The 24,872-nt window shown below is 51.3% G+C and overlaps 1 protein-coding gene across 3 annotated transcripts in view; it reads left to right on the plus strand.

Moving 5' to 3' along the window:
• Window positions 1-24,872, plus strand: part of ZFYVE28 (zinc finger, FYVE domain containing 28) — a 151,145-nt gene that overhangs the window by 53,805 nt on the left and 72,468 nt on the right. For 2 of the 3 annotated variants that reach the window (XM_011936754.1, XM_011936755.1), the window contains exons 2-3: window positions 11,277-11,417; window positions 23,172-23,309. In XM_011936754.1, coding sequence (XP_011792144.1) covers window positions 11,277-11,417; window positions 23,172-23,309 — 279 coding nt within the window. Of the gene's footprint in view, window positions 1-59; window positions 431-11,276; window positions 11,418-23,171; window positions 23,310-24,872 lie in introns of those variants that run through there. The other variant, XM_011936756.1, reaches the window with a different exon arrangement.

The following is a 24,872-nucleotide window of genomic DNA, read 5'->3' on the forward strand; positions in this document are numbered from 1 at the left end:
GCCCCGCCCCGCTGTCCCTCCGCGCCGCCTCCTCGGGGGTCCATGGCCCCCTCCCGGCAGACCTTGCCGTGGCGACGTGGGGGTTTTGTCGCAGAACGCAGCCCCTGCCATTCCCCGTCACCGGCTCGGAGACCGAGGCTGCCTTGAGGGCTTGGCGGCGGGAATGCGGGGCGTTAACCTCGTCACCTGCGAGCACCACTGTCGCTCCGCCGGGGAGGACGCGAGGTGCTCAGGGTCTGTCCAGGCTGAGCGGGTTCTCTTCGTCCTTAAGCCCACTTTGCAGATGCTAATCAGGGGACAGGCGGCAAAGAAGCTGGCGTCCACCGGGGCGTCTGTGCCCAGTGTGGACCCTCTAAATTCCCTTCCCACGTGGCCCCTGTCGCGTCTGGGCTGCGGAGGATTCCTCTAAACAGGCACGGCCGCCGTCTGGGTAAAGTACTTACTGATGTGAATTGAACATAAAGCTGCCAGCCTTTCCTGGCAGTTTGCTTTGAAGGCCTTGGAGAGGTGGGGGGCTGTGCCATTGGGGCAGGCAGGGCGTTCAGTGGCCTGGCTGGCCCCACAACACCGAGGCCGCGCAGCTTGTGGTTCCGGATCAGGCTGGAGGCGTGTGTGGGGCTGGCTGTCCACCCACAGGCACCTGGAGGGGATGGGTGGGGCTGGGGGTCAGCGCCAAGCCCTGGTCTGCAGCCAGGCCGGGTGGACAGAGTTGATGTGCAGGCTGTCCCGGGTGGGCACAAACTTGGACGTCCCAGGCAACACCTTCCCAGCCAGTGTTGGACATCCTATGTCCCACTGGACCAGAAGGCCACAGTGAGCCTGGAGCTGTGACCCGAGGCCTGGGGAGGCCTTCCCTTCACAGGGCACAGTGCCTGCCCTGGGGCTGCGGCACCAACATCAGTGGTGGCTTTGTGCTGTTTTCACCCTTTGTACCTAGCAGGAGCAAGCAAGGAAACCGAGTCACAGGATAAGTCTTCCACCATCAGGCAGGGTGAGTGGCTTTGAAATGCTGGCCTCATTGCTTATTGGAAGTGAGATCTTGGGTGGATTTGTGAACCTCTCTGAACCTTGGTTCTTCCCTTCGTAAATTGGAGAACCGCCCCTTATCGCCTCTGGGGTGGAAGGGATTTCAAAGCAGGTTTGGTAATTACCAGTCCCAAGAGAAGACTCCTACTTCGTGGAGAATAGCAAAGATTGTCGCAGCCAAATACCAGGAGCTTCTGCCTGTGGGCACCGCACCCCAGGCTACTGTTTAGTCCTCCATGCAATGGTGACCTGTACACTCACATACAAGTTATGCAAAGCAGGTTGATGACTTACAGATCGGAAGCAAGGGACAGAGCCAGTCCCCCGTGTCGGGAGTGCTGCCCAGGGCAGATGGATTGCTGACTGCACGTGCTTCTCTTTGCACCAGGGCTGAAAGGCCCTGGAAGCAGCCACCCCGGTTAGAGACCTCAGGGGCCACGTGACCCCCAGGGCAAAGCTGTGACACCCTGCTTCCAGGGAGAAAGAAGCCAAGCCCGGGCAGTTCCTCCCTAACTCAAGCTGTTATAATCCCTGGGAGGGTCAAGGACAAGGCCCAGGCTGTTCTGGGCAGTCCCTCCCTACCTCTGGATGCCACATCTTCAGCACCTTCTACCAGCAAGCAAGAAAACTGGGAGTGCTGGGTTGGTCCAAGGCCCCCTGGAGAACGTTCCTGCAGGGATTATCTCCCACAGGTGACCTGAGCTGGGTGGTGTGTATGCTGCTCTCACAGGTGACCTGAGCTGGGTAGCATATATGCCGCTCTCACAAGTGACTGGTCAACGGTCATATGAGGAATTAAACTGTGTCCAGCCGCCTCCCATCAAGCCCTAGAACTGCCAGGGTCTTCTGAGTCCCGGAGAAGTAGCCGGCAGTCTCAGCAGTTCCCTGCTCAGGCTGTGCTGGGGACACTCATCATGTAATGGGGTTGAGGGGACCACAGGGATGGTGATGAGTCCAGGGCTTGGTGCCACATGTGGGCCCGAAGGCCACAGGGAGGGCCAGTACCGAGTCCTGAGAGAGAAGAGGGCTGGGTGGGGTCCGCAGGAGGCCAAGGCAGGAAGTGGGCAGGACCGTCCCATCCTCACTCCCTGCCAGGCCTCCTGCTGACCCAGTGTGCCCACTGCAGCTCCCTGGCCCCAGAGCAGGGTAGAGAAGGGGGACAGATGGATGCGGAGGGAGGCAGTAGCAACAATGGTAGCATTGGGGTGGGTGTGGCAGCAGGGCTATGCCTGGGACCACAGGAATGTGTGCCTGTCTGGGGCCCCAGATCTGCTGCTGGTGGCTGGTGGTGCTGCCAGGTCAGTGGGGCCTCAGCCTGGCAGCCCCTGGGGTGTCTGCTGTGGATGAGGCCTGCCTTGGGGACATGGGTCACGTCTGTCCAGGGACTCCAGGCCTCAGTGCGGACAGGAGGGGTTGGGGATCTGCAGGAGGGACTGGGCCCGTGATTGGCGGCAGTGAACAGTTCTGGCCCCAGTGGTGGAGGGTGGAGGGGTGGAGGGTGGAGGGGTGGAGGGTGGAATGGTGGAGACGTGGAAGGGTGGAGGGGTAGAGGGTGGAGGGTTGAGGGGTGGAACGGTAGAGACGTGGGGACGTGGAGGGGTGGAGGGGTGGAGGGGTTTCCTCGACAGTTAATTGGTCATGGTGAGGGCTGAGGAACAGCTGGTGTGGGGTTTCACAGCTGTGGGGCTTCATCTGGGTGTCCCGGGCAGAGGTTCTTCCCTGGCTTCTTCGTGGTGCTGTTGCATTCCTGGTGCCAGAGCGAGGAGTCTCAGGCTTTAACGGAAAGCTGGCCCTGGAGAGGCCCAGGGCGGCGCCTCAGACACCTGGTCCTCACCCCTGCACGCTCCAGCCTCTGTCCAGCTGAAGTCCGCATGTGGCCACTGTCTCCTGGAGATCTGCTGATATCTAGGAGGCAAATGCACCTGGGTCTCCACGGCTGAGTGTAGGGGCTGTGGGGGTAGGGAGTTGGCTGCCTGGGGTGGTCTGTCTTGGGAACTGGAGCTTAGAGCCTAGCTTATGTCCTTGGTTCAGCTGTGTGGGGAGGGAGGCAGTAGGAGCTGGACTGGGCTTCCCTCCCTTGCTGGGGCCCATAGGGCGGGGCTGGTCCTCTCTGGCCTGGCCGTGCTGCCTGTCCTTCCATCTGTCCCACCACCTGCCTGCTCCCGTCGTCCCTGCCACAGCTTGGCCAAGACTGTGATGCTGCTGCCCTGGAGCGACAAAGTGTCTCTTTAAGGTCCCCACCTGCAGGATTTATGTCCGATTTGGCAAACAAGAGTGTGAAAGGGATCCAGTCCTGGGCCCTTACCCCCTCTTTCCCCACATAGATGCCAGAGGATCCTAGTGACACCTGGACTGAGATCTGGCTCCTTGTCATTCAGCGATGTGGCCTTGGCCATGAGTTACCTTCAGGAGCGTCAGTCTCCTTGTCTGGGTGGAAGGTGCAGTGTGATGGACTGTGCTTCTGTGCCCTGTGCAGGGCTTGGAGCCCTAGCCCTCCTGGGCCTCAAGGTGGCTGGGCCTGCCCTAGTGGGTGGCATAGTGCGAGTAAACTCTGAGCCTGGTGGCCAGCCCTTGTAACTGCCCGGAAATACTCCAGGGTCATCACATGTGGGTCAGACGGGCTGAGCTCACACGTGCGCACTGCGTCTCTCACCCTGCACGTGCCTCCAACCCCCACCTCCCGCCTGCAGCCACAGCTCACATTAGGGACCAGGGGCTTGAATGAATTGACAGTTTAATCAGCTTTACAAAGTTAGCCCTCAGTCAGTCCATCCTTGTAATTTTGAATTGAGAGCTGCTTTGTTCATGCGTATTTTCTCCTGCTCTTTTTGAGGCTGTCCGTTCAGTAGTCATCTGACCTCCTGAACGAAATTCTTTCTTTATGGGTTTATGTCTGACTCCTTTTAACAGTGAACACTCTCACTGCTATGGATTTATCTTTGAGAAAATATTTATGTGGTGTGGTTTTAAAAGAGATTCCTATTAGGTTCTAATATATTCTTTTACAATTTTTATTTCAAAAATTTTAACAAGGTGAGTACTTCCTATTTATATCAATTGATTCCCTTTATTGTGGACATTGTATTTAAGGATATTTAAAAACTTAATTTAAAATGAAATTGTAAAATGTCGTTGAACAAAGTTGGTGGATTCAAATCAAAGGGAGACGATTTGTCAGTGTTGGAACGTTAACCCCCCCACACACACTATTTATCTCTCCTGCCCGCAGGCTCCCTTGAGGGTGAGCCCTGTCATGCCGGACAGATTTAGCACTAGGTGATAAGTAGGTTGAGGTTATAATTGTTTGCTTTATACTCTGCATACTTAGAAATGGAAACTTAGTACCCCACATTTTCTTCTGGATTCTGTCGATCAGGACAGACTAAATGTTGTAAGCTGTGTTCATTCCTTTCCTGGGACCCCTGCCTGGAGGTCTCTACTCAGTGAGGCGTCTGGGTGGGATGACAGACACAGTAAATAAAGATCCCTCCTGCTCCCGCCCCAGGCACCGCTGGGACCATGCGGGAACCTTGGCCTCTTCCTCTGAAATACCGGTCCTGAAGGGCCAGGACGCTAGCTCAGGGGTAACTCAGCTTTTCAAATAGCAGAGAGTTTCTGTGTGTGGGTGTGCACGTGCGCGTGCGTGTGTGCGTGTGTGCGCGTGTGTGTCTGTGTGCATGTGTGCGTGTGTGTGCATGTGTGTGTGCGCGCACGCGTGTGTGTGTGTGAGTGATTAGAGCTCTCTTTTTGCAGATGGTCAACACCTTTGTAGGTCTGGTTTTAAGGTCTTGACTGAAATCGAGGTACAGCGGCAGGGTGTTTGCTTGTGGACACCGATGCCAAGTCAGCAGTGTGTGGTGCCCGTCATGGTGTGGCACGAGGTGGGGTGTGGCGAGTGTTGTTCCTTGTGGTTGTGGAGACACTCAGCGCTTCCCTGTTCTCGGGGGCGGTGACTTTGGACACACTGTTCGGGATGCCCATTTCCCACGCGCAGGCAATTATACCGTCAGAGCCCACGGCCCCTAGGCATCACGGAGGCATCCTCAAATCACAGAGAACCACGAATGGCCTCGCAGGTTGTTGTAGACGCCATGCACTTGCTCGGTGGGTAAAGGCTCCGAGGCTCAGGTCCAGGGCCCGAGGGGGCTGTCCTTCCAGGTGGATGGGGGTCTCCAGGGTCTTTCAGGGAAGCTTGAGCCCCCCTCAAGGGCAGCTTCCTCAGAGTTGTACTGGCCCACAATTTGGGGTTTTACCTTGGAGGAGGGTTACCTGGCGGGGTTTGCTAAGTGGATGTCAGGGCTCCCAGGACCACCTGCATGGCAGTGCAGCATGGAGGGGTCTGGCCGAGGGCTGGCTCCCCAGCCTGCTCCTGGGCCTTCCACGCAGGTCAGGCGGCCGTAACAAAGGACTCCAGACTCAGTAGCCGGAACAGTAGGAATTTATTTTCTCTCAGTCCTGGAGGCCAAAAGTCCAAGACTACTGCGTGGCAGGGCTGGGGCCCTCTGAGGCTAGGTCTCTCCTTGGCTTGCAGATGCTGCCTTTTGCCAGTGTCTCCGCAAGGTCGGCCCTCCAACAAATATGCCTGTGTCCATATTTCCTCCTCTTATAAGGACTCCAGGTGTATTGGATCAGGGCCACCCTGGCGACCTCATTTGACCCTAATGACCTCTTTAAAGATCTTATCTCTAGGCTGGGCACGGTGGCTTGCGCCTGTAATCCCAGGACTTTAGGAGGCTGAGGCAGACGAATTGCTTGAGCCCAGGAGTTCCAGACCAGCCCGGGCAACATGGCAAAACGCCATCTCTACAAAAAATACAAACATTGGCTGGTGTAGTAGTGGCACCCACCTGTCTTCCTAGCTACTCAGGAGGGTGAAGTGGGAGGATCACTAGAACCCAGGAGGTGGAGGTTGCAGTGAGCTGTGATCACACCACTGTACTTTAGCCTGGGGGATAGAGCAAGACCCTGTCTCAAAAAAAAGAAAAAAAAAGGGACATACTAAATCCAAACACAGTCATATTCTGACATTCTGAGTCCTGGGGGTTAGGACTTCAATGTTTGAATTTGGGGGGTGTGGTCACAGTTTAGCTCATGATAAGGTCACACAGCAAATCTGTCTCATCCAACCCCTCCCCACCCACCCCACCAGTGAGCAGGCCCAGCAGTGCAATCTGTGTGCTCGGTAGCACCTCAGCTCCATGGAAGACCATTCAGAGGCTTCAATTGTCCCAAGAGGAAGGCAGGGAGCCCTGAGGCACACAGGCTGCCTTCTGCAGGTGAGAGTCGGCTTCCTTGCAGGGCACCAAGCATCCCCGCTAACTGGAGCCAGGGCCAGGAGGGGTCAAGTGTCAGGCCCGTCCCTGAAGGGTTCCCTACCTCCCATGCCTTTTATTTTGGTGATGAGCGCCCCTTTCTAGCATTTACCCTGCCAAGTAGACAGACACGTCACCCCTGTGGGAGCTCATCTTGACACTTGCTGCACTGGTGTCACATGTACAGGTGCATGCACATCTACACACGCATAAACATCCACACACGCACACATCGACACACGCACACATCGACACACGCACACATTCACACATGCACACATTCACACATACATGCACATCCACACACGCACACATTCACACACGCACACATTCACACATGCATACACATCCACACGCATGCACATCTACATAAGCAGGCACATCCACACATGCACACATTCACACGCACACATCCACACGCACACGTCCACACACGCACACCTTCACACATGCATGCACATCCACATGCATGTACATCTACACACATATGCACATCCACACGCACACATTCACGCACACACACATTCACACACACATTCACACACGTACACATTCACACATGCATGCACATCCACACGCATGCATATCCACACACACGCACACATTCACACATGCACACATTCACACACACATATTCACACACCCACACATTCACAAATGCATGCACATCCACACGCATGCAGATCCATGCATGCACACATCCACGCACGCACACATTCACACATGCACACATTCATGCATGCGCACATGGACACATGCACACATCCACGCACGCACACATCCACACACGCACACATTCACACATGCATGCACATCCACACACACGCATATCCACACACACATGCACGTCCACACACACATGCACATCCATGCCTGCACATATATTCACACGCACACAGATATATGGACGCACATGTGTGTACACACTTATGCACATGCACAATGCACAGATTCACACGCACACAGCCATGGACAGGTGCATGCGTGTACACATACACACTTGCACACACAGTGGTGGTTCTTGGCCTCTCCAGAGCACAGGAGAGGAAGTGTGTGAGTGAGCCGAGGGGACATGCATGCACCCCATTCTTTGCTCAGAGGCTCAGTCCCCTCTTTGGTCTGGGGCTTTGTGTGATGACGGGGGCTTTCTGTGCAGCATCACGCTGCCATCAGCCTTTCATGCACCTGTGTTGTGGCTGAGCTGTCTCCTCTGCTTACCGAGCAGTGAGGGGCCCGTGTTGACCTGGCATTGCTGGGAACTCCTTGAGTGTTGTGAGGTTTTTGGTGCCAGGGCAGAGGATGATTCTGGGTTCCTTTTGGGGGGTTTCTGCATGGCCCCTTGTCATGTCCTCTTTCTCAGAGCCGAGATTTAGCTTCCAGGAGGTGTCGTCATCCAGTGCCCTAAATTCAGTACCTGGCCTGTTTGCTGGGCCAGATGGTGTCTCATCAGTGAGCTGTGGTCGGGGCTGCGGGACGCACACGGAGAGGGACTGTGAGGGCTCCGGTCCAGCTCAGTCACAGCCAGGTGTCTGCTGTGGGACCGTCCACACCAGGCCCCTGCTTCCCCCACCCTCCCATACCTACTGCTTTGAAGGGGAGCTGGCAGGTGTGGGGCCAGAAGGGAGCCGGTGGCTCTGCTGACCTGGACTAATGCCTGAGGTGGGGGTCAGGCCCCGCGGGTCTCATGCCGGCCTTGGGCAGGCTGCGAGTTCAGCCCCACCCCGAAAGGGGCCATGCTCCCTCCTGGTTGGGAAAGTGGCAGGAGGGCTCCTCTGCCCTCTGGTAGGAAGATGCTGTTCTTGGCTCTTCCCCTCTTCCTTGGGAGTGAGGAGGGGCATTGGCAGGCCCCAGGTCCAGGTGAGGAAGCTGGTGGCCACCCCAGAAGCTGGGTCAGAATTCTAGGGGAGGGGAAGCTGGCGGCCACCCCATAAGCCGGTCAGAATTCTGGGGACTGCGCTGGGCGTGGTGGCTTACGCCTGTAATCCCAGCACTTTAGGAGGCCGAGGCGGACGGATCATTTGAGGTCAGGAATTTGAGACCAGCCCGGGCAACATAGTGAAACCCTGTCTCTACTAAAAATACAACAATGAGCTGGATGTGGTGGTGCACACCTGTAATCCCAGCTACTCGGGAGGCGGGATGATGGCTTGCACCTGGGAGGTGGAGGTTGCAGTGAGCTGAGATCACACCAGCCTGGGCAGCAGAGAGACTCTGTTTCAGGAAAAAAAAAAAAAAAAAGGATTATGGGGGCTGCGTCTGAAGCAAAGGTCAAGGGCCCAGTTGCTCATCTGTAAGTTGACAGCTACAAGGCTTCGAAGGTGCAGCACTCCCTGGGCCTCGGGCCATGGGGAAGGGCCAGGAGGGGCCTTTTGGGCCTCACTTTCCCCACCTCCCTCCTTTCCTTCCAGGCAGTACAGCAGGAACGAGGTTAAGAGTGTCTCCTGCCTCCCAACACCGCTGTTCTTCCCATTTCATCACAGAGGGGTTGCTGGGTGACTGCGACCTTGTGGCTCTCCGGGGTTGGCTGGGCCTGTGGAGGGGATGTGTTTACTTCCAGAAAGGCACGAGGCACAGGGACACAGCCGTGGTGCTGAGAGGGTGGGAGCAGATGGCAGCCAGTGCCCACCGTCCATCTCTGTGCCTCTGGCATCAGTGAGCGTGTCAACGGCCGGGCGGGGTGGGGTCTGGGTCTGTCTTGCTCTGGGCTGTGTCCCAGGTCCAGATCTGCTCCTAGCAGAGTGGACGCTCAGGCAGCATCTGCCGGGGAGTGAGTGGGTGCAGAGGCTCTGTCAGCCTCCTGTGAACAGTCCCAGGGAAGGCTTCCCATTGGCTGCCCAGGTCACAGGTGCATGCAGCCATTGCTGGAGCCCATGCGGGGGGCAGTGAATGGCCTCGTATGGGTCTGCTCAGCCTCACTGGGGTTTGCTCTCCTCACCCCCGGGGTCTGGGCCAGCGTCTTGAGCTGATCCAGAGCGTGAGGACTGGAGGACCAGGAAAGAGTCGGGACAAAGTGACCCTGGCCAAGGCCACACAGAGGGGAGGGGCAGCAGGCCAGAGCACATGGAGGAAATGCCCTGATGGAGATGCGAGTCTGTGGGGAACGCTGCCGGCACATTCGCACTGTGTGTGATTTGGTATATTCCCCTCTCCTCTGTCTTTCTCTCTGTGATTATGAAGAGTCCCTTTTATAAAAATAGGTTCAGGCCAGGCACAGTGACTCATTTCTGTAATCTCAGCAACTTTGGGAGGCCAAGGTGGGAGGATGGCTTGAGGCCAGGAGTTTAAGACCAGGCTGGGCAACACAGGGAGACCCCATCTCTAGAAAAAATTAAAATTAGCTGAATATAGTGATGTGTGCCTATTGTTTCAGCTACTTGGGAGGCTGAGGCAGGAGGATTTCTTGAGCCCAGGAGGCGGAGGTTGCAGTGAGCCATGCTCATGCCAGTGTACTCCAGCCTGGGCAACAGAGCTAGATCCTGTCTCAAAAAAATATATAGGCTGGGCATAGTGGCTCACACCTGTAATCCCAGCACTTTGGGAGGCCGAGGTGGGTGGATCACAAGGTCAGGAGTTTGAGACCAGCCTGGCCAACATAGTGAAACCCCATCTCTACAGAAGATACAAAAATCAGCTGGGCGTGGTGATGGGCACCAGTAATCCCAGCTACTTGGGAGGCTGAGACAGGAGAATCACTTGAACCCAGGAGGCAGAGGTTACAGTGAGCTGAGATCTTGCCATTGCACTCCAGCCTGGGTGATAGAGCGAGACTCTGTCTTCAAAATAATATAATAATAATAATAATAATACACACACAAAAGGACGTCATCACTTTTCTAATGGGCTTCTCGGAATCCTGGAAACTCTGATCCAGGGGAACAAGCCGTTTGCATCCTGGGGCAGTGGGAACCTCACATGCCAAGGGAGGGTGGCCGTGCTGTATGTGTAGAGCACCAAGGAGGCCGGCCGGGGTTGGGGTGGGTGGTGGTTGCGGTTGAAAACCAGCTTCTGAGCCCCCAAATGTTTGGTGAGAGGCGAGCCTCTGAGCATAGGGTTTCCTGCCACAGTGCACGGGCTTGTGGAAACTGGAATGAGACACTGTGAAGTTTCTAGAGAACGAGGGGATGGCAAATTGTTGATGAATCATGGGAAATGGTTTATGATGCACTGTCAATCATTCTTCACTTAAGTGGAGTAAATTTTATTGTGTTATTCTGGGCCACTTCATATTTTGGTTTTGTGAATAAAAAAATATTTCCTGGCTGGGCACAGTGGCTCACGTTTGTAATCCCAACACTTTGGGAGGCTGAGGTTGGGTGGATCACCTGAGGTCAGGAGTTCAAGACCAGCCTGGCCAACATGGTGAAGCCCAGTCTCTACTAAAAATACAAAAATTAGCCAGGCGTGGTAGCGGGCGCCTATAATCCCAGTTACTGGGGAGGCTGAGGCAGGAGAATCGCTTGAACCCAGGAGGTGGAGGTTGCAGTGAGCTGGGATCATACCATCACACTCTAGCCTGGGCAGCAAGAGTGAAACTCCATCTCAAAAAAAAAAAAAAAAAGTCCTAAGAGCTGCTTTCGTCGCCTGGAGCACCTGGGACCCCACTCTTCTCCGGAGCCCCTTTTTTGTGGGCTCTCCACCAGAGGGAGCGTGAGGACCTTGTGTCTGAGGTGCAGCGAAGGGTCTGGATTCCCCACAGTCCTGGGCTGAAACGCAGGGGGCCTGGGGACCCTCGAATCAGGGGTTGAGCCGGCAGCCTGAGCCTCGGCTTTAGCTGTTTCCCTCCAGATCCTGGTGTGGAAAGCTGAGGAAAGCGCCGGCTACTGCTCAGGGTGGAAGGCCCCAGGCAGAGCCCACACATGGCCTGGGGACAAGGGACAAGGCAGAGGCATCCCCTCCAGTTTCCCACCCACTCACGTCCCTGGCCCCTCTCTCCTGCAGAGGTCGGATCCGCAGCTGCTTGCCCGGTTCTACTATGCCGACGAGGAGCTGAACCAGGTGGCCGCGGAGCTGGACAGCCTGGATGGGCGGAAGGACCCCCAGCGGTGCACGCTGCTGGTCAGCCAGTTCCGCTCCTGCCAGGTGAGCCACGGGGCAGCAGAAGCTGGCTGGCCCGGCTGGGCACTGGACAGAGTGGCCTGTCCTTAGTAGACCAAGGCTTTGTCACCTGCTAGCCCCCTGTGGTGGCGTTCTCAGGGTCAGGCGCTAGAGAAGCCAGGCCCAGGAAGAGGAACCATCCCGGGCAGGATGTGTGGGGTGGGTATAGCCGGGCTGGAAGTGAGAAACCGCGCGGGACACTTGGGGGAGCAGAGGCTGGGGGAGTGGGGGCAGGGGGTGCAGAGTGAGCAGGCTTCTGAGCCAAGGAACAGCCAGTGTGGGAGGGGTGGGCCTGCCCAGGTGCTCGTGCAGCGCTTGGGTACCATGTGGCGGTCAGACTCTGCCGCTGACTCATGGCGTTGCCGGCATCTGCTGCATAATTGAGAGATGGCCCTGGAAGCTGCTGCTAAAAATATCGCGGCCGAGGTTTTCTTCCCAGTGCACCAAACATTCAGAGGCATTTCCAGCACAATAGCAAACGGCATGGTGCAAAGTTTTATCCAGTGATGATGAGGGGCTTTCACAAAGTTCCGGAATGTTCTTGGTGTATTCTCCCTACAGGGTCTTGCTGAATCCTTGCGGCTGTGGGAGTTGGGGGCTGACACATGCTCCTCCAACAGGGGGGGTCCATCCCTGTGTCACTGTGATCCTGAGAGTCCCACCCTGTGGGGGTCCTGCAAAGTGGCCGAGCTGGCTGCACCCCAGCCCTGGCTCTGGCCTGGCCCTGCTGCAGTGGGAACTGAGCAGCGTTAGGGCCCTGTGTGTGGCCAGGACAGCTTTTCTGGCCGGATCAGGCTCTGGGCTTGTTTTTGGGCTGTTCAGTGGCAGCCTCCACCTTCTGTGTGTTCAGATGTTCCAACAGATGTCCTGGGCCCCTCCTGGGACGGCCTCTGTGGTGGGGAGAGTCCCTACCCCCAGGAGCTCAGGTTAGAAAGAGCCCCTGCCCAGAGGACAGGTGCTGGGGGCCCTGGAGCCTGGAGGAGGAGAGTGCCGCGGAGGAGAGGTGCTGACCTGCCCTGCGGCCCCACCGCTGAAGAAGGGAGGTCGGAGGCTGTTCCTCGTGGCAACCTTTGGGGAGGGGCTCTGTTCCCTTTACATGCTCTGTGACCTGTGTGCTTTTTTCGTTGACTGATAGAGTTGATGATAAAGCCTGGTTTTAAGTGAGTTTGAGAGGTGGGGGGAGGGACAGGAGGGCTGCCAAGCTAGGTGGCCCCTTCTCAGGCTTCCCGCTGCCACAGGCTTTAATTGGGATGTGTCACAGTGAGAATTGCCCTGCAAGAAGGATCTGGAGGGGAGTGCTCCAGTACAGTTAGGGGCTTAAACACTCATGTTCTTCTCCTTAAACACTCATGTTCTTCTCCTTGCTGCTGTGGTCTTTGAAGGAACTAAGAGGGTGTGGACACTGTCCAGGCCCCTTAGCATCATCTGATTCAGGCTCACTTCCATTCACTCAGCTCCAGCGCCCTGCCTCTGGCTCACCTCGCATCCCACTGGGTCCTTTGTGGCCCTTCTCTCTTCCACACCTCCCCCTCTTCCTCCTTCCTCCTATCTCCCCTTCCTCCCCCAGCCGCCTCCATGTGGGTCCCATGCCCAGTCCTTGGCCTCTTCCTGTCCGCCCCCCGACATGGCAGCCTCAGCCTGCTCCATGTCTGTGCTGAGCACCCCAAGGGAAGCCTCTCGGCCTCTCGTCCCCCCAGATTGGGGTATGCTCCCTGGTGTTCCTCCCAGCTCCCTGGGGGCATCTCACAGGGCCCACCTTACCCCCAGCACAGCTGACCACTGAACAACATGGTTTGAACTACACAGGTTCACTTATATATGCATTGTTTCAACCTAACTGGGATCGAAAATACAGTATTCTCAGGACACAAAACCCACATACATGGAGGGCTGTGCAGGTTCTGCTGGTCTAAGTGTGGGGCTTGAGTATGTGCAGATATGATATATGCTGGGGGTCCTGGCACCTGCCCGCTGCATATACTGAGGGATGGTTGCATTTCATGTCTTTTCATGATGTTATAAGTGGTATTGCTTATTGCATGTCAGTTTTTAAAAATAAGCCAGAATCATAAACGAAGTATTTCCCTGAATTCTGTGAGCCACTCTACAAATTAATCCAACCCCAGAAGGGGGTCATGGTAGCCCCAATTTATAGCCAGCTGGACAGAAACACAGACCACGCCTGGACTTGGAATCAGCATCTGAAGGGGCGCCGTCTTGTGGGACTGAGCCCTCACCCTGTGGGGTCTCACTCTGTTGCCCAGGCTGGAGTGCAGTGATACGATCTCGGTTCACTGCAACCTCCACCTCCCAGGCTCAACTGATTCTCCTGCCTTAGCCTCCTGAGTAGCTGGGATTACAGGCATGCGCCACCATGTCCTGCTAATTTTTGTATTTTAAGTAGAGACGGGGTTTCACCATGTTGGCCGGGCCGGACTCGAACTCCTGAACTCAAGTGATCCACCTGCCCTGGCCTCCCAAAGTCCTGGGATTACAGGCATGAGTCACCATGCCTGGCCCTAAATGTCAATTTTTGATTGTTTGGTGCTACCATATGGAAACACCAGTGACTTTTGTATATAGATGTGGTGTCCTAAGACCTTTCTGTGGACATCTAAATAATGGGTTTTTCCTACTCTGTATTCTCTACTCTCACACAGTCACTCAACACTCCATGACCAGATGAGTAGGATTTTCCCCACACACCGAGTCATTCCCCAGCAGGTCCTGCAGGGGACAGCAGTGGGGGTCCTCTGTTCAACCCCATCTTGACACTGTCCACCCGGAGTGACCTCAGACCCCACAGGGTGAGGGCTCAGTCCCACAAGACGGCCCCCCCATTCAGATGGCAATCCCAAGTCCAGGTGTTGTCTGTGCTTCTGTCCAGCTGGCTATAAATTGAGACTCCCATGACCCGCTTCCGGGTTGGATCAATTTGTAGAGTGGCTCACAGAACTCAGGGCAACACTCCATTCATGGTTCTGGCTTAGGAATAAAGGATGTAGTAACAGGTACAATGAGCGGCCAGATGAAGAGGTGCACCAGCCAAGGCCGGGAAGGGTCCCAAGGGCAGGAGCTCTGTCCCGTGGAGTTGGGGTGTGCCCTTCCCCTGGCAGGCGGATGTGCTCCAGTGCGGAGGAAGCTGTCTGAACCAGTCCTTTTGGGTGTTTGCAGAAGCTGCTTTATGGAGCCATGATTGATTATATCATTGCTATGGGTGAGAACACTTCCCAATTCTTCAGTGCCTCTCCCCTCCCCGGAGGTTGGGGGTGGAGGCTGAAAGTCACAACCCTCTAACATGTCTTGATCTTCCCAGGGACCAGCCCCCCATCCTGAAGCTGTCGAGGGCCCCCCAGTCACCAGTGAACGCATATCACTCAGGAGAGTCCCAGGCTTTTTGGAGCTGTATGTCAGGAAATGGGAAGAAGACCAAACATATATTTTACAATATCATACTTTCTAAATTCACTTACTATTTCCGGCAGGTTTTTGTAGATTCTGTTACATTTTTTGCCAGTAAAGATAATCTTCACTTCTTCCTTTTCTATCTGGATGCCATGAGTGTGTGTGTGTGCATGTGTGTGTGTGTGTGTGTCACCCTATTGAACTAGCTAGAATTCCAGTACAAAGTTGAATAGAAGTGGTGAGAGCAGACATCTTTTGTTAATGATGGAAAACCGAATGCTTTCTCCCCAGAGATCAGTGCGATGTTAGCTGTAGGATTTTCGTAGCTGCCCTTTGTCAGGCCAAGGCAGTTGCCACCTGCTCATCGCTTGCTAAGAGTTCTTATTAGGAATGGATGTTAGATTTTTTTTCAGAGGCTTTTTTTGTGTCAGTGGAGATTATCATGTTATTTTTAATATGGTAAATTACATTGATGGTCTTTTTTTTTACTCAATAAATATTGACTTTTTTATTAGTATCCACTCCATCACCCAACAAAAGCAGCATGCAGATGCCATGAGGGCAGGGCTGTGTGCACACACAACATTCACCAGTACATCCCAGTTCCTAGTACATAGTAGGCACTCAGTTATATCATTGAAACAGGGAACCCTTCGCTGATTCCTTTAAATTTTAATTTATTTTCTTTTTGAATAATGTGACTTATTCTTTTTTGCAGATGATAGCTATGATATCACAAAAACAAGCGTAAACTGTGTCAAGCTGCCGAAAGTTTGAATCTCATGTTAGTATATACATTTAGGTTTCTCACCATAGCTATTTTAGAGTTGTGATTATCTAGCACTGAAAGAAACTTTAGGCTCATCTGGTCCGATTCTCTTATTTCATGAATTAGAACATGAAATCCACTCAGATTGGGTGACTCATCCGTCATCACATGCAATAAACAGAAAACAAGGGGTCGTTTGCTGGAGGCCATAGCACCCAAAGGTCAGGGTAGCTGGAGCTCTTGGTGCCTTCTTGTCTTACAAAATGATGGAAGACACATCATTTTAGTTCCCTGGTAGAAAGAAGATCATAGAACCAGCTGGGTATCACAAATATGCCACAAAGATAAAAGACAGAATGTGGCCCTAAATAAAAATAGATTTTTAAAAATACAGAAGAGGTCAGACATGTTGCTAAGAAAATGCAGATGTTAGACCATATCCATGGTTCACAGTCCTTATGAGAGCTTAAAAAATATAGATGCCAGGACCCAATCCCAGAGATTCTGCCTTACTTGGTCCAGGAAGAGCATAAGCATACACTGATTGATTTCTGAATGTTAAAAAAAATTGGCTGGGTCCGGTGGCTCACGCCTGTAATCCCAGCACTTTGGGAGGCCAAGGTAGGTGGATCATGAGGTCAGGAGATCAAGACCATCCTGGGTAACACAATGAAACCCCGTCTCTACTAAAAATACAAAAATTAGCTGGGCGTGGTGGCGGGCACCTGTAGTCCCAGCTACTTGGGAGGCTGAGGCAGGAGAATGGCGTGAACCCGGGAGGCGGAGCTTGCAGTGAGCCGAGGTGGTGCCACTGCACTCCAGCCTGGGCGACACAGCGAGACTCCGTCTCACAAAAAAAAAAGTACTCCTACATTCCTGGGATAAATCCCACTTGTTCATGGTACATTATCCTTTTTTGCATTATTGAATTCAGTTTCCTAAAATTGTGTTAGGATTTTTTGGATTAGTGTTCATGAGGGATATGGGCCCATAGTCTTTGTCTGATTTTGGTATCAAGACAATGTCATAGATGAGTTGAGAAGGATTCTGTCCTCTTCAGTTTTTTGGAAGAGTTTGTGTAGTATTAGTTCTTCTTAAATGTTTGGTCGAATTCACTATTAATCTATCTGGACCTGGTAGAATTCACTATTAATCTATCTGGACCTGGTAGAATTCACTATTAATCTCTCTGGACCTGGTAGAATTCACTACTAATCTATCTGGAACTGGAGTTTTCTTTGTAGGAAGATTTTTAACTACAAATTTAATTTCTTGAATAGATACAGGGTTTTCACATTATTTCAGAAATTTCTTCTAGAGAGAGATTTGGTAGTTTATGCCTTTTAAGAAATTTCATCTAAGTTGTTGAATTTATTGGCATTAAGTTGTTCATAATATTTCCTTATAATCCTTTAAATATAAGTAGGATCCACAGAGATGTCACCTCTCTCGTTCCTGTTATTAAGTTGTGTCTTCTGTTGTCATTCTGAACTGTGTTGATAGAGTTTTATCAATTTTACTGATATTCTCAAAGGAACTATTTTTAACTTCATTGATTTTCTCTATTGCTTTAATCTTTTCTCTTTTTAAATTTCTGCTCTGATTGTTGTTATACCTTTCTTCTGTTTGCTCTGGGTTTCATTTACTCTTCTCTTTCTAGTTTCTTTTTTTTTTTTTCTTTCTTGAGATGGAGTCTCGCTCTGTCGCCCAGGCTGGAGTGCAGTGGCCAGATCTCAGCTCACTGCAAGCTCCGCCTCCCAGGTTTATGCTATTCTCCTGCCTCAGCCTCCCGTGTAGCTGGGACTACAGGCACCCGCCAACCTCGCCTGGCTAGATTTTTGTATTTTTTTGGTCTCGATCTCCTGACCTCGTGATCCGCCCGTCTTGGCCTCCCAAAGTGCTGAGATTACAGGCTTGAGCCACCGTGCCCGGCCTCTAGTTTCTTTTTTAATTTTTATATGGTAGACTTCAAAACCATATAAAATATATACGGTTTATAGTTTTTTATAGTTTCTTAACATGGCAACTCAGGTTAGAGAATGAATGCCTTTCTTCTTTTCTAATTTAGGCATTTAGTGGTTTAAATTTCTCCCTAATTGCTGCTTTAGTGGTATTCCATAAATTTTGATATGTTGTATTTTTACTTTCATTTCATTCACAATACTTTGTGATTTCCTCTTTGATTTCGTGTTTGATTCATGAGTTATTTAAAAGTGTGTTATTTAGTTTTCAAATATTTACGGAATTTTCTAGAGATCTTTCTGTTAATGATTTCTAATTAAATTCCATTGTGGTCAGAGGATACACTTTGTGTGACTTGGATTATTTTTACATGTATTGAGGCTTGTTCTATGGCCCAGCATTTGGTCTTTCTTGGTATGTGTTCCATATACAATTGGGAATCATGTACCTCTGGCTGTTGCTGGGTGGAAAGTTCTGTAAATGTCAACCACGTCAGCTTGTTTTAACAGCATTGTTAAGATTTACTATGTCCTTGCTGATTTTCTGTTTACTTTCTATGTCTTATCAGTTGAGAAAGGTACTGAAGTTTCTGACTGTCATTGTGGATTTGTTTATGACATCTTACTTCATGCCGTTGGAAGGTCTATTATTAGGTTCATAAATGTTAATGATAGTTATGTGCTCCTAATAAATTGACCCCTTTATTATTAGGAAATGACTTTTTTTTGGTCCTTGGTAGCACTCTTTGCTCTGAAACCTACTTCAGTATTCATGTAGCCACTCCAGCTTTCTTTTGATTGGTGTGAACATGATATAACTTTTAAAAAGTCCTTTGACTTTTAACTTATCTGTGTCTTTGTGTGTGAAGTGGGGATCTTGTAGGCAGCATATAGTTGGCTCTCTTTTTATTATGCAATCTGAAAATCTCTGTCTTTTATTTGGGGTTTTTAGATTATTTTTGTTTAATATATCTTTGATAGAGTTAGATTTAAGTATCATTTTGCTATTTGTTTTCTGTTTGTCCCATCTTTTATTTATTCCCCTTTCCTCTTTTTTTCCTTCTTTTTTTATTAATTGGCTTCAGTGATTTCATCTCTTAATTTTTATGTATTCTATTTATTTTTTATGATTCTGCTTTGTCTCCTTTGTTGGCTCATTAACCAGAACTCTTTGTTTTGTTATTTTAGTGGCTGCTTTAGGGTTTATAATAATTGTCTTTAATTACAGATACCTTCAAATGACATTATACAACTTCACATAGAGTATAAAGACCTTCCAGTAAGTCACTTCCATTTCTCCTACTGGACCTTGTGCTATTGTTGCCATACATTTTACTTTTGTATGTTATAGACTCACACTATGTTGTTAGGGTATTTTTTTCATTTAAATGGTCAATTTTTAAAATTAAAATTTAGAAAATTAAATAGTAAAAAAGGATCTTGTATATTTACTGTGTAGTCACCATTTCCAGTGCTATCTTTTCCCTTGTATAGATCTCTATTTCCATCTGGTGTCATTTTCTTTTTGCTTGAAAGAATTTCTTTAGCATTTCTTATAGTGCAAGTCTATTGGTCACGAATTCTTTCAGCCTTTGTTTGAATGAAAAATTATTCTGCCTTTGATTTTGAAAGATAGTTTTGCTGGGTACCGAATTCTAGGTTGATATTATTTTTCCCCTCAATACTTTAAAGATGTTTCATTCTCTTCTCACTTGTATTATTTTGGATGAAAAATCTAATGCCATTTTTGTCTTTGTTCCTTGTGTGTAACATATCTTTTTTCTCTTGCTACTTTAAAGATTTTCTCTTTTTATTGGTTTTGATCAATTTGATTATGCTGTAATTTGGTATGGTTTTAAAAAATGTGTCTTCTGCTTGGGGTTCATTTACTTGGTTCTGTGAGTTTATATTTATTAAATTTGGAAAAATTTTGACCATTATTCCTTCAAATATTTTTTTCTATCTCATTCCTCCTCGTTTTGGGACTTGAATTACATTCATATGTGACCTTTGAAGCTGTCCAACAGTTCATTGATGATCTATTATTGTTTCTGAATCGTTGGGATAGTTTTAGTTGCTGTCTTCAAGTTTACTGTTCTTTTCTTCTGAATTATCAAATCTGTGGTTAATCTCATGCAGTATATTTTTTCATCTCAGACGCTGTAATTTTCATCTCTAAATCACATCAGGACTTTTAGTTTCTTCATTGTCTCTAGTTAACTTTTTGAACACATGGGAATCAGTTATAACAACCGTCTTAATGTCCCTGATCATCTTTGTCAAGTCTGGGTTGATTTTGATTGATTGCTTTTCCTTTTAGTCATGGGTCGTATTTTCTTCGTTCTTTGCAAGCTTGGTAATTTTTTTTTGCTCATGTTGCCCAGGCTGGAGTGCAACAGCACAATCTCAGCTCACCGCAATCTCCGTCTCCCGGGTTCAAGCAATTCTCCTGCCTCAGGGCCTATTTTCTTCCTCCAAGGGCCTGTTTCAGCCAACATTGAGATGATCCATGTACCGAATACTGCATTCTGCTGCGGTTGCTGCATCCTACTTTTGATGGATAGTGACATGCTATTCCATGCCTGGGATTACAGGCACGCACCACCATGCCTGGCTAATTGTGTATTTTTAGTAGAGACAGGTTTTCTCCATGTTGGTCAGGCTGGTCTCGAGCTCCCAACCTCAGGTGATCCACCCACCTCGGCCTCCCAAAGTGCTGGGATTACAGGCGTGAGCCACGGCACCTGGCCAAACTTGGTAATTTTTTAATTGGGTACCTGACATAGTGAATTTCACCTTGCTAGGGGCTATTTTTATATTACTGTAAATATTTTTGGTTGTTCTGTGATGCAGTTTAGTTACTTAGAAACAGTTTATTCCTTTGGGTCTTATTTTTTAAGGTGTTAGGCAGGAGCAGAGCTGTGTTTAGTCTAGAATTAACTGCTGTTCACATGGAGGCAAGACACTTCTGGGTACTCTACTCGATACTTTGTGAATTGTGAGCGCTCCTACTACTCCAGCCTTCTGGAGGGCTCCTGCCCCTGCTCCCTGGAATCCTTCAGGTGCTTCTTTCCCGGCCTTCGGTCATCTCCCCACAGGCATGTGTTGATCAGTTCTCGGCTGAACCCTTGAGACCCTCCCCAGATCTCCAGGGTTCTCTCTCTTCTCTGCCTCCTGCTCTCTGAATCCGAACTGCCTTGGTTCCATCCGAGTTCCCTGTCCCTGTTCCATGACTTGAAACTTTCCTCAACGCAGTGAGCTGAGGCCGTCGGGGGCCTCACCTTGTTTATTTCCTGTCTCTTGGGGATCACTGTCCTTTGTGGCCTGATGTCCGGTGTCATGGGAATCACTGTCGTTGGGAGTGGGGTACATTGGGTTCCTATTACTCCATCTTGGCTGGAGTTAGAAGTCCTAGCAAATGTTTGTTGCAGTATACTGTGTGTGAGGCACTGTTCTAGGCACTGGAGACTCATCAGTGAGTAACAGAAGACCCTTCCCTCAGGCAGGCATGTTCTGGTAGACCAGGAAGGGCGGGCAATGAATCCAAGCATGGCCACTAAAGTCTCCTCAGCCTTAGATAAGCCATGCCACGGGGCTGAGCCTCAGATCCTGGACTCTTCATCACGGCCGGTGTTTACTGTGCACTGCCTGTTGCTGTGATTGTGCTATTGTTTGCTCATTTGTTTGTTGAATCATGAGCAAGGGACCTTCCTACCCAGAAAACCTTTTAAAAAGAAGTGACAGTAGTACCACTTGTTGGTTGAATTTTGTTTTTATTTTTTATATTATAAAGGCTTAACATTTTTCTGACACTGCAGAATTTCCTTCAGAGTTTAGTGCATTCATTTCTTGCCTGAGAAGGGCCATGCTTCCCCACTCGTAGTGAGTTTTCATATCTCTTCCTAAGAAAAATGAAAGTCAAGCCTCGGAGGGCAGAAAGGAGGGATGGCCAAGGGTGAGAGTGTCAATTCGTGTGCTCTTTCCGGAAAGCCACTCGGCAGTGTCTCATCAGAGCCTGGAAATGCAGTTTGCACTTTTGACGTTGTAATTCCATTTCTAGCAAGCAGTGGGTCCTGAGGAAGTAATCCACAATCGGAGCGTCGTGCCCACAGTGGTGAGGGCAGCATGGCGTGGAGGTGGAGGATTAGGTGTTGTCAGTGTCCAGCAGAAGACAAAGGAGTCAGTTAACAGGACGGTCTATATGCTGGAATAGCATGTCACCATCCATCCAAAGTTGGATGCAGCAACCGCAGCAGAACGCAGTATTTGGTACATGGATCATCTCAATGTTGGCTGAAAACAGGCCCTTGGAGGATGAGAATTAGAAGGAACTGTGTCCCACCTGCAGTCATGTTTCCCCACTTCTCTCCTTTCTCATTGATTCCCGTTTTCCTAGGATGAATGTGTATTGATTTCATATTTAGCAAGTTAAAGGCAAAAGTTAAGCTTTCCAGTGTTTTGGTAATCTACAGAATGAATAGTCAATGTTTAAAGAATAGAACAAGTTTACAGAAAAGTATGGAATGCAATTTAAGATGTAAAAAAATGGGCTTCTTTCCCTCATATACACAAAGTGTTCAAAACAGTCTGTTATACTTTATATTTTGAACATAAGGAAATAAAGTAAAATAATTTTAAAGAGTCTTTAAAATAGAAGCTGCTTCCAGGGATGCTGGCTTACTCTGGTAATCCCAGCCACTTGGGAGGCTGAGGCTGGAGGATGGCTGGAGCCCTGGAGTTTGAGGCCGTCATAAGCTATGATTGCACCACTTCACTCTAGCCTGAGTGACAAAGCCAGACCCTGTCGCTAAAAATAAACAAAAAGTCAGAAGTTGCTGTGTATTGAGGCTTACAGAAGGGGACCTGGCTGATCAGAGAGGCGAAGTGACCTGTCCCTGGTTGAACAGCCATGAGGGGTGGAGTCAGGGTCTCCACTTTGTGAAAGCCGCACCCCCTCCAGTGCAGACTGACTTATGCGTTGCTGTGATTGATCTGCTGGTTCCAGAGGAGGTGGGAGGGGCCGCTACCTGGATGGCAGAGCAGGACCCAGCTGTGCCTGGCCTTGATGTAATTGCACTCTTCCGACCCTAGGATGTGGTCTGTGTCCCTGACTCTACAGAGGAGTGCACTGAGCTTCAGGGAAGACGAGGGCTTTGCAGGTCCCCAGCCAGCTGAGAGTTCGTCTGAGCCCATGGGTCCTATGGTTGCCACTCTTGTTGCCCCGGCTGGAGTGCAGTGGCACAATCTCGGCTCACTGCAACCTCCGCCTCCCTGGTTCAAGTGATCCTCCTGCCTCAGCCTCCCTAATAGCTGGGATTACAGGTGTGAGCTACCACGCTCTGCTAATTTTTGTATTTTTAGTAGAGATGGGGTTTCGCCATGTTGGCCAGGCTGGTCTCAAACTCCTGACCTCAGGTAAACCACCCGCCTCGGCCTCCCAAAGTGCTGGCATTATAGGCATGAGCCACCGTGCCTAGCCTCCTCTATCACTTTAATAATAATCCTAAAAAACAGTAACATGCACCGTGCGTGTTTTCCAGCAGTACATGGCGGCCGCCAGCTGGACACAGCGATTGGCGCACTTTCTCCTGTCTTCTGTTTCAGGACAATGTGTTGAACATCATTAACCAGATCATGGATGAGTGCATCCCCCAGGACCGTGCCCCCAGAGATTTCTGTGTCAAGTTCCCTGAGGAGATCCGGCACGACAACCTGGCCGGCCAGCTGTGGTTCGGTGCCGAGGTAGCGGGTGGCCACCTGGGTTCAGAGGTCCTGATGTGGGGTGGCATCTAGCCGTGTCCTTGCAAACCTTGTGCATGGGTGCCTGCAGGTGCTGGGACCTGGTGTCTCCTCCAAGAGCTCTGTCCACTCTGGGTTCCATGGTGTGGTCTGAGCCTGGTAGGCGGCACACCCTTGGAGGATCTGGGAAAGCCATGAACTAGTGCCCCCCAAACTGCATATACAAATGAAATTTCCCATGTGATGTTTATGCGGTTCTCAGGCCCCCAGACAGCCAGGACCTAAAACTGGTTCTTAATGGCAGTAATGCCCACATCAGGAACAAGTGTTCCCCTCCCGCCCTGCAGCACGGGCAGCAGCGGGGGCTGGGGAGCTGTGCCGCAGCCCCACGCAGGCCACATCTGGCCTGTCATCTTCATCTTCATCTCCCAGTGAGGAAACTGAGGCACCGAGAGGAAGGCGCCCTTCCAGGTGGCAGGAACAATCTCCCCCAGGCCCCCACCATGCGGACGGACCTCCCAGCCTCCTCCCCTCACTGTGCTCCGGAGCCTGACCTCGGCCCCAACATCATTGCCCTCTCTGTTGTCCCGTCCCCAGCCTCCCTGCCTCCCTCTCTATTGTCCCGTCCCCACCCTCGCCGCCGCCCTCTCTAGGAATCCCTGGGGTGTGGGGTCTTCATCCCACGCCGCCCTGTCCCTGTGTCCACCCTGCCCACCCCACCTCTGAGCCACCTGGTTAGGGTGTCCTCTGCCGAGGCTTGGGTTAGTTACGGGGGCCCGCGGGCAGGTTTTCTCTCCTCCCCAGCCTCAGTTTCCACCTCTGTGGAGTGGGTCCTGGGGCAGTCATGGGATGGAGTGGGTGGTGTGCCTGGCTGGCCTGGCAGGGGCATGTGTGCCCAGGGGCGGGCACAGCTCCTTGTGTGGTCCTGGTGCCCCAAGCTCAGAGCCCACCCGTAGGATGGACCTGGGAAATCAGTAGCTGTCTCATTCTGTCACCTGGGAAATGGCTGCTTGTCCTGCGTCACTTGATCATCTCTGAGGGGACAGCAAGTGGATTGGTTCTGTCCTAACCCTGGTGAGGCCCTGGCCTCTGGACGATCCTCCCTGTGACAACAGGTCCACCAGGGCCTGGACTCAGCCCCCGTGCCAGAGAGCAGCTTGGGGAGATTCCCAGTTGCTGAGCGCACACTGGGGAGCTGCCTGGCAGTGCCCAGCGCAGACGTGGGTGGATTTGTGGGTGCGGAGGAGCCTCCCTTACCTGCCCAGGAGCCCACAGACTCACACACTGATGAGTCTCCGTTCCAGGGAAGGTTGCGTTTCTCTGGCCGTGAGCAAGTTGACCGTAGTGTCTGTGGCTCCCTAGACAGGCTGGGGGCCTCGGGGCCTGGATCAGCCTGGCTGCTTCATCCCTGGGAGCACAGACCTGAATGTGGAGTCTGGAAACTCCAAGCTCCCTGACCTTCATCCCTGTGGCCTGGAAGGGGAGGGGAAAAGAGTCACATGACCAGGGTTCCTCCTGCATTGAGCCCCCAGACCCAAGAGCCTCAGTCTACCCTCCCGTCCCCTC

This window comes from Colobus angolensis, unplaced genomic scaffold (genome assembly GCF_000951035.1).
Source record: "Colobus angolensis palliatus isolate OR3802 unplaced genomic scaffold, Cang.pa_1.0 Scaffold157, whole genome shotgun sequence".
Lineage (NCBI taxonomy): Eukaryota > Metazoa > Chordata > Mammalia > Primates > Cercopithecidae > Colobus > Colobus angolensis.